Raw genomic sequence first — 16,272 nt, forward strand, 5'->3', positions numbered from 1 at the left:
GTATTCACAATCATCTTCAACCTCTCTTTACAACAATCTGAAGTCCTTATCTGCTTTAAGAAAACGACCATCATCCCAGTATCTAAGAAAAGCCAAGCAGCTTGCTTTAATGACCATCGTCCAGTGGCTCTGACATCCATCATTATGAAGTGCTTCGAAAGGCTAGTCATAGCACGAATCAATTCCAGCCTCACGGGCTACCTGGGTCCACTACAGTTTGCCTACCGCCACAACAGATCCACAGCAGATGCCATCTCTCTGGCCCTGCACTCAGCCCTGGAGATAACAAAGATAAATCTATGTCAGACTCCTATTTATTGACTACAGTTCAGCCTTCAATACCATTATTCCCATGAAAATCATCTCCAAACTCTGTGACCTGGGCCTCAGCTCCTCCCTTTGTGACTGGATCACGAACTTCCTAACTCACAGACCACAGTCAGTAAGGATAGGCAACAACACCTCCTCCATGATCATTCTCAACACTGATGCCCAAAGGCTGTGTTCTCAGCCCCCTACTATATTCCTTATACAACTATGACTGTGTGCCCAAATTCCCCTCCAACTTGATTTTCAAGTTTGCCAACGACATTGTTTGAGATCTAACCCGCTTTAGCAATGACGAGACAGAGTACAGGAATGAGATAGAGAATCTGGTGAACTGGCATAACAATAATCTCTCCCTCAATGTCAACAAAATGAAAGAGATTGTCATCAACTTCAGGAAGCATAGAGGTGAACGTGCCCCTGTCTATAATCAATGTGGACGAAGCAGAATGGGTCGAGAGCTTCACATTATTATGCGTCCAGATTGCCAACCACCTGACCTGGTCCACCCATGCCAACACAATAGTTAAGAAAACCCACCAATGCTTCTACTTTCGCAGAACATTTAAGGAAATTTGGCATGTCAGCTACGACTCTCACCAACATTTAGAAAGACCATAGAAAACATTTTTTATGATGATATCACAGCTTGGTATAGCTCCTGCTCTGCCCAAGACTGCATTGAACGACAAACAGTTGTGAATGTAGCCCAATCCATCGCCCAAACAAGCCTCCCATCCACTGATTCTGTCTAAACTTCCCACTGCCTCGGACATTCTCTCTTCCACCTTCTTCCGTCATGAAAAAGATACACAAGTCTGAGCTCGCATACCAACCGACTCAAGAACAGCTTTTTCCCTGCTGCTGTCAGACTTCTGAACAGATCTACCTTGTATTAAGTTGATCTTTCTCTACACCCTAGCTATGACTGTAACACTACATTCTGCATTCTCTTGTTTCCTTCTCTATAAAGGGTATGCTTTGTCTGTATAGCGTGCAAAAAACAATACTTTTCATTGCACGCTAATACATGAGACAATAAATTAAATCAAATCAATCATTGAGAAACTCTCAAAATGAGGGACCAGCTTGTTGAATTTAAACAACCATAATAATCCATTGCTGCTGAGGGATAACTTCATTTACGCCATTCACCCGAGAACAATATTTTTGCTGCCCTCTATCTATAAACCAGCATCTCATTTTAATTACCCCTGCTCAGACAACACAATTGTAGCACCTAGTAATATTCTGTACTTTTTGAATACTGCCTTTGGTCTGCAGGTATTAAAATGTAGGCAAACAACAAGGTTTATTTTTGGGGCTGCACTTGTAAACTTCCAACAAATTATTTAACAGCCGCATTTATTTTACCAAGGGTAATCATTTGCTCTTTTAAAATGGTAGTGGAACAACATGATTTAAAGTACTCTAAACATCCGAATTGACATTCTAAGCTACCTGTAAATTAAGACATTAAATGAAACAAATCCAGATTTAACAGAAACAATGCAAGGTTGTTTATCTGAAGCCTGAAAATTCTCTTAGGTCTTACAAATAATCAAGTTATGATTAATTCACATCGAGGATCACATTGAATGGCAAAAGAGGCTCAAAGGGCCATATGATCTACCCTGCTCCTATTTCTTATGTTATTTGTAGATAATTTCCTGAATTACATTTTAAGATTTTAAAAAAAGGTGAACTTATTAACAAACTAATTAACTAGACTAATAAAAAGTAAATTTGTCTTTTTTTTCAACATTTGAAACATTACTCTTTGGGTGAAACTCACCTCTTTTTGTCTTGTGGTGCTCCATGAGTTTCATTACAAGGGTTGTAATGAGGTCCAGTACTGCCACAACCTAAAATAAATATTTAACTGATTTTATATCTTTGGAAAACTAGTTCACTTTACTTACTGGATAATAAATATTTGCAACAAATTAAAATTCTGTGAACATCAGCAGTCTTTGCTTTTTTTGGTGTGGTCTCATAAAAGTACAAGAATTAGACTTTCAGATACTGATGGATACATTTTAAGTTTTATTAGGCCAAAGCGCGCAAATTTATGTTGGATTATAGTTTTTTTAATGCATGAACCCTGATACATAAACAGATTTTTCACAGTCCTGCATTTAGGAAATCTAATCACAAACAGGTTATAACATGAATAGCTGCACCATGCAATGCACAAGTCTGCTGGCAATTGAGAAAGTGTTCCTGTGTGCCAATGAAGTCTAAATAGGAAGTGAATGGACCCTCTGATGATTCACAGTTTAACTGTTGTTTACTCAAGCAACTTGGCAAATTAGAATATTCTTTCCAGCTTCAAGCTCCAGTTCAGAAGAACATAGGAGTAGAGGGTCATCTGACTCAATGAGCTCAACCTAATTCCATGCTTTTTTGCCATACACCTTAAATACTAACAGGAAATTAAGTTGTTATCTTACTTTTGAACGTTCCAATTGATTTTACATTTATGACATACAGAAATGGTGTATTCAACATTCTCAGGATCTAAGTCCGAATTCCAAGATTATTCCATTTAAGATAAAATCCCTACAGTACAGGAGGAGGCCATCTGGCTCATCGAATCTGCACCAACTCTCCAAAGGAGCATTTTACTTCCCGTCCCATCCCATAACTTTGTGCATTTACCACAGTTAATCCACGCAACCCGTACATCTTTGGCCACTAAGTGGTAATTTAGCATGGTCACTCACCTAACCTGGAAATCCCTGACTGTGGGAGGAAACCCGAGCAGACACAAGGAGAATAAACGTCACACCGGCATCCAAGGCCAGAATTGAATTCTGGCCCCTGGCACTGTGAGGCAGCAGTGCTAACCACTGTGCTGTCCATATATCACTGAATCTTTAAAGTTGGATAAACAGATGTTTAAGTGTATAACACACAGAAGCAGGCAGATCTCCCATGGCGCTGCTATAGGTTAACAAAAAGTGGTCTATTAAGCCAATAACTTATAATGTTTTATTACATGGCAAATATTCCTATGTTGTTACTCCAGGTGATTTTTTAAAAAATCTTACAACTGTAATTTATTCTTTTGTAATACGTAAGATTGCCATTCTCCAGTGTTTTTCTTCCACTTCAACAATCCCATTTCATTCTTCAGAATTTTTTTTGCAATTACAATTAACGATTGTGATAATGTTAATGGACTTAAAATTAAGAGACCTGGGTCAATAATATGCAGATAGAATTTCAATTCCTACTGAGATACTTTGTGAATTGCAATAAAAAAACAATCAAATCGGGAATAAGTTATAAGTATCTGTCATGAAATCATGAAACTGCTAGGCTTCTGTAAAAACCAAACTGGTTCATTATCAACTATAGAGTCCCAAGGTGAAAGACTGAGCACACAGGAAAGTAAGAATCATGTAAAGAGAGTGTGGCCCACAAGATATTTTGTTGTCCACTGCCCACACGCAGGGTTGCAACATTCTGTTGACTTCCGTCTGCATAGTCTTTTCCTATCAACATGACTGAAATGATACACATCATTGACTGTGAGACCCGTGTACTCCCTTTGTGTCCAAAGTGTAACATTTTATTTTGTTTTTACCATTTGAAGTTGATGATAGTTCTATTAATATAGAAATGATTAGGTATTTTTCATAACTCTTTATGAAACATTTGACGTGTTAAATTCTTTTAATCTTATTCATTGGATCATGGCTCATGAACAAGCCTGATTTCAATCTTGCAGCCCATTGAAATGAAGGAGGGACATTCACGCCGTCCGCTCACTAGATCTGAGAATAAGAGTGTGATAGTAGGTCCGAGAGTAGAAGTGTGGTAGTGGTCTGAGAATAGGAGTGCAGTCAGTGGGTCTTAGGTAGTAGGGTGTTATAGAATAGAGAGTAGGAGGGTGGTAGTGGTCTGAGAATCAGAGTGCAATAGTGGGTCTTGGGTAGGAGTGTGGTAGTGAATCTGAGAATAGGAATGTAGTAGTGGGAGATCATTAAAATGCCATGAACAGGTAAAAAAAATCAAACAGACTAATGAAATGATGCAGAGAGAAAACACAGCTAAGAAAGGCAACCAAAAGGTTACAATGTACAGACAGCTACTTTAAAAATACAGAAGACAGAGCAGAAAGGACAAAAGGAATGCAAATGTTGCAAGTAATTTAGTGAGTGAGTAGAGTGAGTAAAAACATCAAATGAATAGTGATATGTGACAAAACTGGCAACTTTACATTTATAATGGCAAAACTATGAGATTGCAACAGACTGAATTAACAAGCCTTAAAAGGTAAAGAGTAGCTAAATTTTTAACACTGTTGGGATGGGACTGCTACCACACTAAATCTAACTGATGAGCAGAGAAAACAGACAGTAGGGGTTGAGAATGCCTTGATCACATATTTTGAACCCTGAGTAGATGTTACATATGAACAATATGCATTCAACACTAGAGTTCAGGGTGAAAATGAGACCAGTGAACAATACATGACTGCAACTGCCAGAATCACGTGAATTCAGGCAGCTGAAAGATGATCTGATTAAAGATAGATTGGTCTTGGGCATGGTGAGAGCAAGTTGACTGAAAGATGAGAAACTGATGCTAAAGAAGGTGATGGACATGTGTTGAAATGCACACGTTGTGAAATTCCAACTACAGCATACCAGGGGATTCATTATGCTGAGTGACAAACCAAGCCAAGAGAGTGGAGCAAGTCGCAGACAAAGGTCAGGTTGCAAATACTGCTGAGGGCAGCATGGGGAAAACACTATTATAACTGTAAGGAGCAGAATCATTTTGAACACTAGTGTTTGGCTAGAAAAAAGCAAAACAAGATGGCCATGGGAGAAATGTCAGCAGTGAGTTTGAAGAAGAATTATTCATGATGTAACAGGTTGGTTCACTTAAGTCTACAGGAGACAAAAGGTTTATGATTGTTCTGGTGATGACTGCAGAAGAAGACTATCAAGCAAATAAGTTATCAGATAGACACAGATGTCATGCAACATAATGCCTTTCACAGATCTGTGGTAAGTGGCTCAACATGAAGTCTTCAAAAGTAAGTCTTCAAAAGTAAGATTAAAGCTATATCATGGTACTATACTCATAACCAGAGGACAAATTAGTCTGACAGCTCAATGCAATGGCAGGAAAGGTAGATCTCACGTTCTCAATCATAGATGGGACGCAATAGCCACTCATTTCAGTTGAGGCAAGTCTAAAGCTTGGGCTAATAACCCTGAACATGCCAAAAGAGAAAGGACAATAAGAGATCCCAAGGAAAAGGCAGAAAATTAATCCAGAAAGGGAAACAAAAGAATGAGCGAGACAGAAGACCCCAGAGAAAGGGAGACAATATTCAAGTAAGCCACAAGATAGTTGCAAACCACATCAGCGCAATGAAATGCACAAGCTGAAGGTAAATGACTCATTTCTACAGGAAAATGTTCATATCAGAGCTGAGCTGGAAGATTTGAAGGGCAAGATTCCAGCTGTGTATGTATTCTTGAAAAAGCACAATAAACTGAAGCAGATTGAGATTGGTAATCCCAAAGCACAACTAAGTTATAACAAAAAAAACTACAATCCAAAAACTAAACATTTGCCCCCCAAAAATTGGGTTGCTCAAAATGAGGAAAAAGGGCCGAGTGAAAACCTAAATCTGGATTTTGTACCCTTGAGATATTTTAGCTGCTATGAACAAATGTGACGTGATGGGGGGATTATTTTCATTTAATGCTTCCACATCATTCAGGTTGCAGTAGAATAGAAGAAACTAAGTGTTACTTACACAGCATATTTTGTTTCTCATTTTATAGAACAACTTGCATTTATATAGTATTTTAACATGGTAAAACATCCCAAGATGCCTCACAGGATCAAACAAAATTTGACAGTGGGCCATATAACAATATATTTGAACAAGTGATGAAGAGCTTGGCGAAAAGTAGGTTTAAGGATACTTGGGAAGGAAACTCCAGAGTCTATGACCCAAAAACCTGAAGGTGCAGCCAATAATGGTAGAACGATTAAAATTGGAAACATGCAAAAGGCTAAAATGGGAGGAACCCATGGTACTCAGAGGGTTTAAGGAGATTGTCAGACAATGTCAGCTTGTATTTATATAGGGCCTTTAACATAAAATAATTCAAGGGGCTTCAGAGAAGTGTTATAGGACAAAATGTGACACAAAACCATGTAAGGAATAAAACTGGATCTGTGCAGATAATGAGAGAACCAAGAGGAGAATTCCTATGATCACATCCTCTTATCAATCAGTATGTCACAGATGCCTCTGCATTTGTAGGAGTGACCACTGCATTGCTTGTGGAGACGAAGTAGCATTTTCTTCTACACTTGGTAATGTTGTGTGGTAGTACCAACGTATTAAAACGGAATAGATTCAACACACACTCAGAACTCAACAATAAGGCGCTGCGGACTATCAGCAACAGCACTGTATTAAACCACAAACATGGTCATGACATCCCTCTCTCAACAATTACTATTAAGTTGGGGACTAGGTGAACCAATGTTAGACTGTAGGAGGACCAAGCAGACCTAAAAATGAAGTGCTGAATTGAAGGAATTACAACATAGCATGACATGCTTGCTAAATAGTGGAAATGGAAGCTCTCTATGACCCCATAACCAATAGATCAGATCAAAGTTGTATTATATATTGTTAAAATTATATTTATGTTTCTGCAGGATAGCCACATGGAATAAAGCAACATATTCCTGTTTTTATTTCTACTATTTAACATTTTTTATTTCTAATCCTGCCACGTCCAGTGATGAATGGTACTGGAGGAGGCTCCACAATTATCCACATCCTCGATGGTGGCAGAGCTCAAAACATAAATAAGAGGAGCAATACACCATATACCTTCAAGCCTCTTCCATTTTTCAATATGATCTTGGCTAATCTTCTGTCTCAATTGCACTTTCCTGCCTGCTCCTAATAACCTTTGATTCCCTGACAAACCAAAAATCTTTTTATAAATATATTCAACAACAGAGCATCCACAAACCTCTGCTGTAGAGAATTCCAAAGATTCACAATCCTTTGAAGGCAGAAATCTTTCATGTCAGTCCTAAATGATTGCCATCTTATCCAGAAATTGCGCCCCGTTTTCCAGATTCCCCAAACAAAGGAAACAATATCTCGGGGTCTACCATGCCATATCCTTTCAAAATCTTGTAAATCTCAATTAGATCACTTCATTCAATGTAAGTTACTCAGCCTATTCATATCACATTGTTCGATAAGAACACCCAGATGAAGGTAATGGGCAGCAAAGGCTATGGGATCATAATAATATCTTGGCTATAGTACGGAATACTAATGCTCCAGAACTAGTCATGTCCTTAGCCAAGCTGTTGCAATAATTTCAACTCTGGCATTTACCCAACAGTACAGAAAATTGCATAGATATATCCTGTTCACAAAAGACAGGACAAAGTAAATGCAGCAAATTACTGCTTCATCAGTCCTTCTTCCTCAGCAAAGTGATGGAAGGTGTCACCAGCATCCTCACTATCAAGTGACATTTACCTAGTAACAACCTGCTCATTAATGCTGTTTGGGTACTGCCAATAACGCTCGATTCCAGGCCAAACATGGATCAAAAAGCTGAATTCAAGAAGTGCAAGTGACTATCTTTGACATTAAGGTAGCATTTGGCTGAGTGTGACACCAAGAAGCCCTAATAAAGCTGAAGTCAGTGGGAATTTGGGTGAAAAAAACTTCAATAGTTTGAGTTATTCCTCAGATAAAGGAAGATGATTATGGTTGTTGGTTAATCATCTCTGTGGAAAGACATTTGCAGGAGTTCTCAGGGTAGCACACTAAGAACAAACATCTACAATTGCTTTATCAATGATGTGGTTAGCACTACTGCCTCACAGCGCCAGGGACCTGGGTTTGATTCCCAGCTTGGATCACTGTCTATGCGGAATCTGCACGTTCTTCCCGTGTCTGCATGGATTTCCTCTGGGTGCTCCAGTTTCTTCCCACAGTCCAAAAGATGTGCTGGTTAGGTGCACTGGCTTTGCTAAATTCACCCTCAATATACCCAAACAGGTGCTAGGGGATTTTCACAATAACTTAATTGCAGTGTTAATGTAGGCCTACTTATGACTAATAAGTAAACTTAAAATTTTATACAACTTGAGATCAGAATTGGGGACATTCACCATATTATATAATATTGTGATGGCACAACATTCACAACTCCAGATTTTAAGTAGTCGGTATCCAGCAAACCCTGTACATCATTGAAGCTTGGGCTGATAATTAGGAAGTAATATTCACATCACAGCTGCCAAGTAATGGCCATCTCCAACATGACAGAATCTAACCATGAATCTTAGATTTTCAATTGCTGACTCACCCACCATTAACATCCAAGGAAGAGGGGTGATTACTATCGACTAGAAACTAAACTGTGTTGTCATAAGACTAGGGCAAGGACTGGTAATTCTATGCAAGTAAGACAAGTTAGGAATGTAATGAAATATTCCTCTCTTACCTAGATGAGTGCAGTCCAACAAAATTCAAGAATCTCAACACCCTCCAGGACCAAGCATCTTACTTGATTGTCACCCCAGCCAACATATTAAACATTCACTCTCTCCATCACCAGTACACAATGTCACCAGTGTTTTCCATGCCCAATAATTCACTAAGCCCCCTTTGTCAGCAACATTTAAAGTTATCTCTATCATCTATAAGGACGAGGGCATTAAATGTATAGGAACACCACTACTTGCAAGTTTCCCTCCAAGTGGCACACTATCCTGATTTAAAACTATATTGCTATTCCTTCACTGCTGCTGGGTTAAAATCCTGGAACTCCCTTCCAAACTGCAGTGTGTGTACCTACATCACATGGACTGCAGTGATTCAAGAAAGCCATTCACATCGAGGTGAATTTTACTTCCAGTGGGTTGATGCTCTTTGAGTCTTGTTGCAAATACCAGATTTCACCAGACCATGATCTCAGGTGGGATTTTCCAGTTTCAGAGCGAGCAAGACCAGAAAACCCTACCCATTGTGTCTGAATGTTATTTTCTGACATAAATCTATTTCATTTACATTTGATTTTAAGACCATCTTCTGAGAATTATAAAGCTTTCCTTCCTGATCCTTACAATACAAAATAGGAAAGTAGATGGTAAGGCTGGCACAAAAAGACTGCCGAGACAGAAAGAAAATGAGACCCCACAGCTTCATCCATCTCTTGTGCCAAATATTGAGTATCATGTCCATTCAATAAACTTAGAATATTATCAATCCTAAAAGGCTGCCGTAGGAAAAATATATAATGTAAATGCAGCAATTTCACGATCACCATTAACTCACCAAGAAGCCTCACAGGGAAACAAACTTTTTAACAACTTGGTGAAGCTAATGAGGAATGGTACAATTCAGCCAGTAATCTGCAGAGGATTGAATGACATTTTTACCCTGCAGAATTGGATATACTGCAAATACTTTCCCTGCAATTTCTGGCCCAATATCTTTTGCCATGTTCCTTCAAATATCAACACGACAAGTAACTATCCATACCCTGAGAAATGTCACCAAATGTGTGCACGTGAAATCCATGTTTTCCAGGAGTCAATCCGAAAATTTCTCCTGTTAAGGAAGTCGAATGTCCACCTTCCTATAAGATAAATACATAATTGTTAGGCTTACTTTTTCCAGTTCCAGGATTAACAAATATTAAAAAAGGCAAATGCCTGAACATTGAAATAAAAATTGAAAACACACAGCAAGTGAGTCAGTGTTTGCACAGCAGTGTTTAGAGGAAAGTGAGGCAGATTGTGATATCTGAGATGTACTTTTCCCATCAGAACACTAGTTCCAACGAAGGATGCACACCCAAAAAAAATTACTCAATGGATTCATCCTCATCGTCAATGCTATAATAGTCGCACACGTACACACGCAGGACAAGCTCCAAACAGGAGCCGTGCATGCGCACACACGCAGGACACGCTCCAAACAGGAGCCGTGCACGCGCACACACGCAGGACAAGCTCCAAACAGGAGCCGTGCACGCGCACACATGCAGGACACGCTCCAAACAGGAGCCATATATACACACACACACACACACGACACGCTCCAAACAAGAATCACTCACACGCACACACACACAAGCAACACGATCCAAACAAGTGCCACACACACAGTGCAAACAAGAGCCACACACATACATGACACACTGCAAACAGTAGCCACACACAGCCCGCTCCAAACTGGAGCCACACATACACACAACACACTGGAACACCTGAAAACAAGGACACTTTTTTACTGACTACAGCTCAGCCTTATACACTATTATCCCAACAAAACTCATTTCCAAACTCAACGGCCCAGATCTGGGCTCTTCCCTCTGCGACTGGATCTTAGATTACCTAACCCCAAGACCGCAATCAGTAAGGATAGGCGATAACATATTCTTCACAATTATCCTCAGCACCGGTGCCCCACAAGTCTATGTTCTCAACACCTTATGTACTCCTCATACACTTATGACCGCATGGCCAAATTCCACTCCAATTCCATCTGCAAATTTACTGATGACACCACTATAGTGGGTCGGATCTCAAACAATGTCAAGACGTAATACAGGAAGGAGATAGAAAATCTGGTGAAATGATGCAATGACAATTATCTCTCCTTCAATGTCAGCAAAATGAAGGAGATAGTCATTGACTTCAGGGGATGTAGCGAAGGCCATGCCGTGTCTACATCAAAGGTGATGAAGTGGAGATGGTCGAGAGCTTTAAATTTCTAGGTGTTCAGATCACCAGCAATCTGTCCTGGTCCCTCCACATCACGTTATAGTTAAGAAAGCCCACCAATGCCTCTACTTTCTCAGAAGACTAAGAAAATTCGGGGACGAAGTAGAAAGGGTCAACAGCTTCATGTTTTTAGGTGTCCAGATCACCAACCACCTGTCCTGGTTCCCCCCATGCCGACACTGTGGTTAAGAAAGCCCACAAACACCTCTACTTTCTCAGAAGACTAAGGAAATTTGGCATGTCAGGTACGACTCTCACCAATTTTTACAGATGTGCTATAGAAAGCATTCTTTATGGTTGTATCACAGCTTGGTATAGCTCCTGCTCTGCCCAAGACCGCAAGGAACGACAAACAGTCATGAATGTAGCCCAATCCATCATGCAAACTAGCCTCCCATCCACCAACTCTGTCTGCCCTTCCCGCTGCCTCGGCAAAGCAGCCAGCATGATTAAGGACCCCCACACTCCGGACATTCTCTCTTCTACCTTCTTCCGTTGGGAAAAAGACACAAAAGTCTGAGGTCACGACCCAAACGACTCAAGAACAGCTTCTTCCCTGCTGTTGTCAGACTTTTGAATGGACTTACCTTGCATTAAGTTGATCTTTCTCTATACCCTAGCTACGACTGTAACACGACATTCTGCACTCTCTCATTTCCTTCTCTATGGACAGTATGTTTTGTCTATATACCGTGCAAGTAATATTTTTCACAGCATATTAACACACGTGACAATAATAAATCAACTCAAAATTCGGCACGTCCACTATAACTCTTATCAAGTTTTACAGATGCACCACAGAAAGCATCCTTTCCAGACGCATAACAATTTGGTATGGCTCCCTCTTTGACCAAGACCAGGAGAGACTGGAAAGAGTTGTGAACACAGTCCAGTCCATTACGCAAACCAGCCTCCCATCCACTGACTCCATCTACACTTCCTTCTGCCTCATGAAAGCAGCTACCGAAAAGCAAGGACCCCAGGCACTCCAGAAATACTTTCTTCCATTGAGGAAAAGATACAAAAGTCTGAGGACAGGTAGCAAACAACTAAAGAACAGCTTCTTCCCTGTTGACTCTTGAAGGTCCTATCACATATTAATCTGATCTTTCTTTTCATCCTATCAGTAACTTGTTGAATATGTTTAAGTCACGGGTAGATAGATTTCTGATCAATAAGGGAATTAAGGGTCATGGGGAGCCGACGGGTAAGTGGAACTGATCCACTTCAGATCAGCCATGATCTTACTGAATGGCGAGGCAGGCTCAAAGGGCTAGATGGCCTACTCCTGCTCCTATTTCTTATGTTCTATAACATTAAATTTTGCACCCCCTCCTTTACTTCTCGCGTATGTATTCTTTGGATAGTATGTTTTGTCTCTATAATTTGCAAGAAACAATACTTTTCACGTATCCTAATACATGTGAAAAAACCAAATCAAACAGACCCACACTCCGAACGGAACCATGTGCATGCACACGCCAAACTTATGCATACACACTCCAAACAGGAAGACATGCACACTCGTGCACCAGACCCTATCGAAGCACACCTACATCCACACATGCCAGACACAATCATTATGGCTGATTCTTAAATGCCCTCTGAGATAGTCTATCAAGTCACTCAGTCGAAAGGCAATTAGAGAAAGGTAGAATCTGAAACAAAAAGCTGACGATGAGTCATCTGGACTTGAATTGTTGGCTCTATTCTCTCTCCACAGATGCTATTAGACCTGCTGAGATTTTCCAGCATTTTCTGTTTTTGTTTCAGATTCCAGCATCCGCAGTACTTTGCTTTTATCTTATGAGGCAATAAATGCTGGTCTAGCCAGCAAAGCCTACATTCCATGAAAGAACAAAAATATACACACAGCTGCCACCCTCCCCGATATCAGGCACTTCACAATTTTTCCTTGGCACTCACCTCACCACCCCACTTTTCTCATGCTGTGGCAAAAGACAATACCGGACCCAGCTAGAGTCCTAGGCTAGCCACATGGACCTCCTCCAACTGTGGCATGGTCTGCAAAGCATTACAGGCTACAAGAAGAAGGCATATAAAATTGCCAATACCAACGCACCAATCCCTGATGAGCTTAATGCATTCTATGTCCGTTTTGAACAAGAGGTCAGCAAGAGCACACACATCCCCCCCCCCTCAATCCCGGAAGCCTCCGAATAACCTGTATCCAAGGTCACCATTGCAGACTTTTTGAAGGTCAGTCCATGGAAAGTGACTGGCCCAGGTGGATAACCGGGATGAGCGCTCAGATCTTGCATGGACCAGCTGGTGGGGGTATTCACAGACATCTTCAACCACTCTTTACAACAAACTGAGGTCCCCATCTGCTTCAAGAAGACAACCATTATCCAGGTTCTGAAGAAAAGCCAAGCAATGTGCCTTAATGACTATCATCCAGTGGCTCTGATATCTATCATTATGAAATATTTTGGAAGTTTAGTCATGGCACAACTCAATTCCAGCCTCCCAGATTGACTGGTTCCACTACAGTTCACCTACTGCCACAACAGGTCAACAGCAGACACCATCTCTTTGGCCCTGCAGTCAAACCTGGAACACCTAGATAACAAAGATATTTATGTCAGTCTTCAGCACCATTATTCCTTTGAAACTCATCTTCAAACTCTGAGGCCTGGGGCTCTGCTCCTCCCTCTGTGACTGGATCCTAAACTTCCTAACCCATAGATAGCAATCAGTAAGAATCGGCAACACCTCATCCAATCATCCTCAACCCCAGTGGTCCACAAGGCTGTATCCTCAGTCTTTACTTTACACACCTATGACGGTGTAGCCAAATTCCCCTACAACTCAATTTTCAAGTCTGCTGGTGACACCACCACTGGAGTTGAATCTCAAACAATAACGAGACATAGTACAGGAAGAGAGAGAATCTGGTGAACTCGTGTGACGACAATAATCTCTCCCTCAATGTCAACAAAACAAAGGAGATTGTCATCGACTTCAGGAAATGTAGTGGAGGACATGCCTGTCTACATCAGTGGGGGCAAAGTAGAAATGGTTGAGTGCTTCAAGTTTTCATGCGTCCAGATCACCAACAAACTGTCCTGGACCCCCATGCTGACACTACAGTTAAGAAAGCCTGCAAACGCTTTTACTTTCTCAAAAGACTAAGGAAATTTGGCATGTCAGCTATGACTCTCACCAACTTTTACAGATACACCATAGAAAACATTTGTTCTGGTTGTATCACAACTTGGTATGGTTCCTGCTCAGTCCAACATCGCAAGAAACTTCAAAGGGTCATGAATGCAGCCTCCTATCCATTGACTCTGTCTACACTTCCCACTGCCCTGGAAACGCAGCCAGCATAATTAAGGACCCCATGCACCCTAAACATTCTCTCTTCCACCTTCTTCCTTCAGGAAAAAGATACAAAAGTCTGAAGACATGTACCAACCGACTCAAGAACAGCTTTTTCCCTGCTACCATCAGACTTTTGAATGGGCCTACCTCACATTAAGTTGATCTTTTTCTACACTCCCACTATGACTGTAACACTACATTCTGCACTCTCTTCTTTCCTTCGCTATGTTTTGTCTGTATAGCATGCAAGAAACAATACTTTTAATGTATACTAATACATGTTATGGCGATGCCGGCGTTGGACGGGGTTGAGCACAGTAAGAAGTCTCAATGCCAGGTTAACGTCCGACACGCTTATTTGGAATCACAAGCTTGCAGAGCATTGCTCATTCACCAGGTGAGCGGAAAGGTGGGTTTCACAAACACAGCATATATACCAAATATAATTCCAAATAAACCTGTTGGACTTTAACGTGGTGTTGTGAGACTTCTTACTGTGCCCACCCCAGTCCAATGCCGGCATCTCCACATCACAGAATATATAGGTAGAGACACAGTTGCAACATAATGGTTGGATTACCACTAATACATGTGACGATAATAAATCAAATCAAAAGCGCCCCATTCCGACCGAGGCCGCCGGTAGGTTTGATGCCACCACGTTCAGTAAGTGCCCAACTCGGGGTAGCAGCTTGCGCTGTTTGGTGGTCCGGCACCATTTACACAAACAAGGAGCGAGGCCCAGAAGGAAGGGGAAGGTCAGTGTTTGTATGAAAAGCCGGACACGTGGACTGATTGATGAGAAATGGACATGCGTGGCGCCGTCAACAGGTGCTTCATTCAAAAGTGGACCACGTGTCTGCTCCACCCAACCGTCACCTGGCCTCGAAAACCTAATTCACCATTGGATCAGGTTTAAAATAAATATCACTCACGCCCGATTTCAAACGAATTGTTCCGCTGACTGAGCCGGGACCCTTCAGGACGCAAATGGCCCTCGTAACCTCCATAACGTGCAGACTTCACTCCGCCTGTAACGGTCAGGCTGGCGTTGGACTGACTGCGCAGCCGCACTGCTGCGCTCTCACTCTCCCCCCCCAAACCGGCCCCCCAGCACGCATGCGCACTTCGGTACTGCCCATTGAGGGGCAGGTTCCCGCTTGGGTTACAATTGTTCAAATACAGTGCCCTGTGGGCACCCAACTGGGAATCGTGTGTGGTTGAACCAAGATAGCTTGGCGTGGACAACTGCTAAAAAAGGAGTACAAGTCGAGGGTAAGAAAATTAGGACATTAAATAAGAAAAAAAACTTTTGTAAAAACCGTGGAGCAACGCATCGTCTCGGCTCTCTGCGAGACCAATTCTCCTGGTCCCACTCAGCTCTGCAAAATATTCCTCTTCTGTTTTATTTCGAAAGCCACAGTTGAATCTCCATCCACCACTGTCAGGCGGTGAATTCCAGATCCTAACCATATGCTGCGTAGAAGCTTTTCCTCCTGCTGCTGTTGCATTTTTTTGATGCCAGACACCTTAAATAGAATCTCCTCTGGCTCTTTATCCTTCTGCCATCACCAACAACCTGTCCTGCTACTCCCATGCTGACATCATAGTTAAGAAAACCCACAAGTGCCTCTACTTTCTCAGAAGACTAAGAAAATTTAGCATGTCAGTTACGACTCTGTCTCCAACTTTTACAGATGCACCATAGAAAGCATTCTTTCTGGTTCTATCAGCGCTTGGTATGGCTCCTGCTCTGTCCAAGACTACCAAAAACTACAAAAG

The 16,272-nt window shown here is 41.3% G+C and overlaps 1 protein-coding gene across 1 annotated transcript in view; it reads right to left on the reverse strand.

Annotated features, from left to right (window-relative positions):
- The window catches only part of LOC145352985 (superoxide dismutase [Cu-Zn]-like), a 29,971-nt gene extending 14,471 nt beyond the window's left edge, over nt 1-15,500 (reverse strand). The window contains exons 1-3 of the mRNA XM_080203291.1: nt 15,426-15,500; nt 9,896-9,992; nt 2,123-2,192 (exon numbers count right to left, since the gene is read on the reverse strand). Of these exons, the coding sequence (XP_080059417.1) occupies nt 2,123-2,192; nt 9,896-9,992; nt 15,426-15,500 (242 nt within the window). The remainder of the gene's footprint in view (nt 1-2,122; nt 2,193-9,895; nt 9,993-15,425) is intronic.
- Between the last annotated feature and the right edge of the window lie 772 nt (nt 15,501-16,272).

Source organism: Carcharhinus amblyrhynchos, chromosome 15 (genome assembly GCF_965287045.1).
Source record: "Carcharhinus amblyrhynchos chromosome 15, sCarAmb.v2.hapA, whole genome shotgun sequence".
Taxonomy (NCBI): Eukaryota; Metazoa; Chordata; class Chondrichthyes; order Carcharhiniformes; family Carcharhinidae; genus Carcharhinus; species Carcharhinus amblyrhynchos.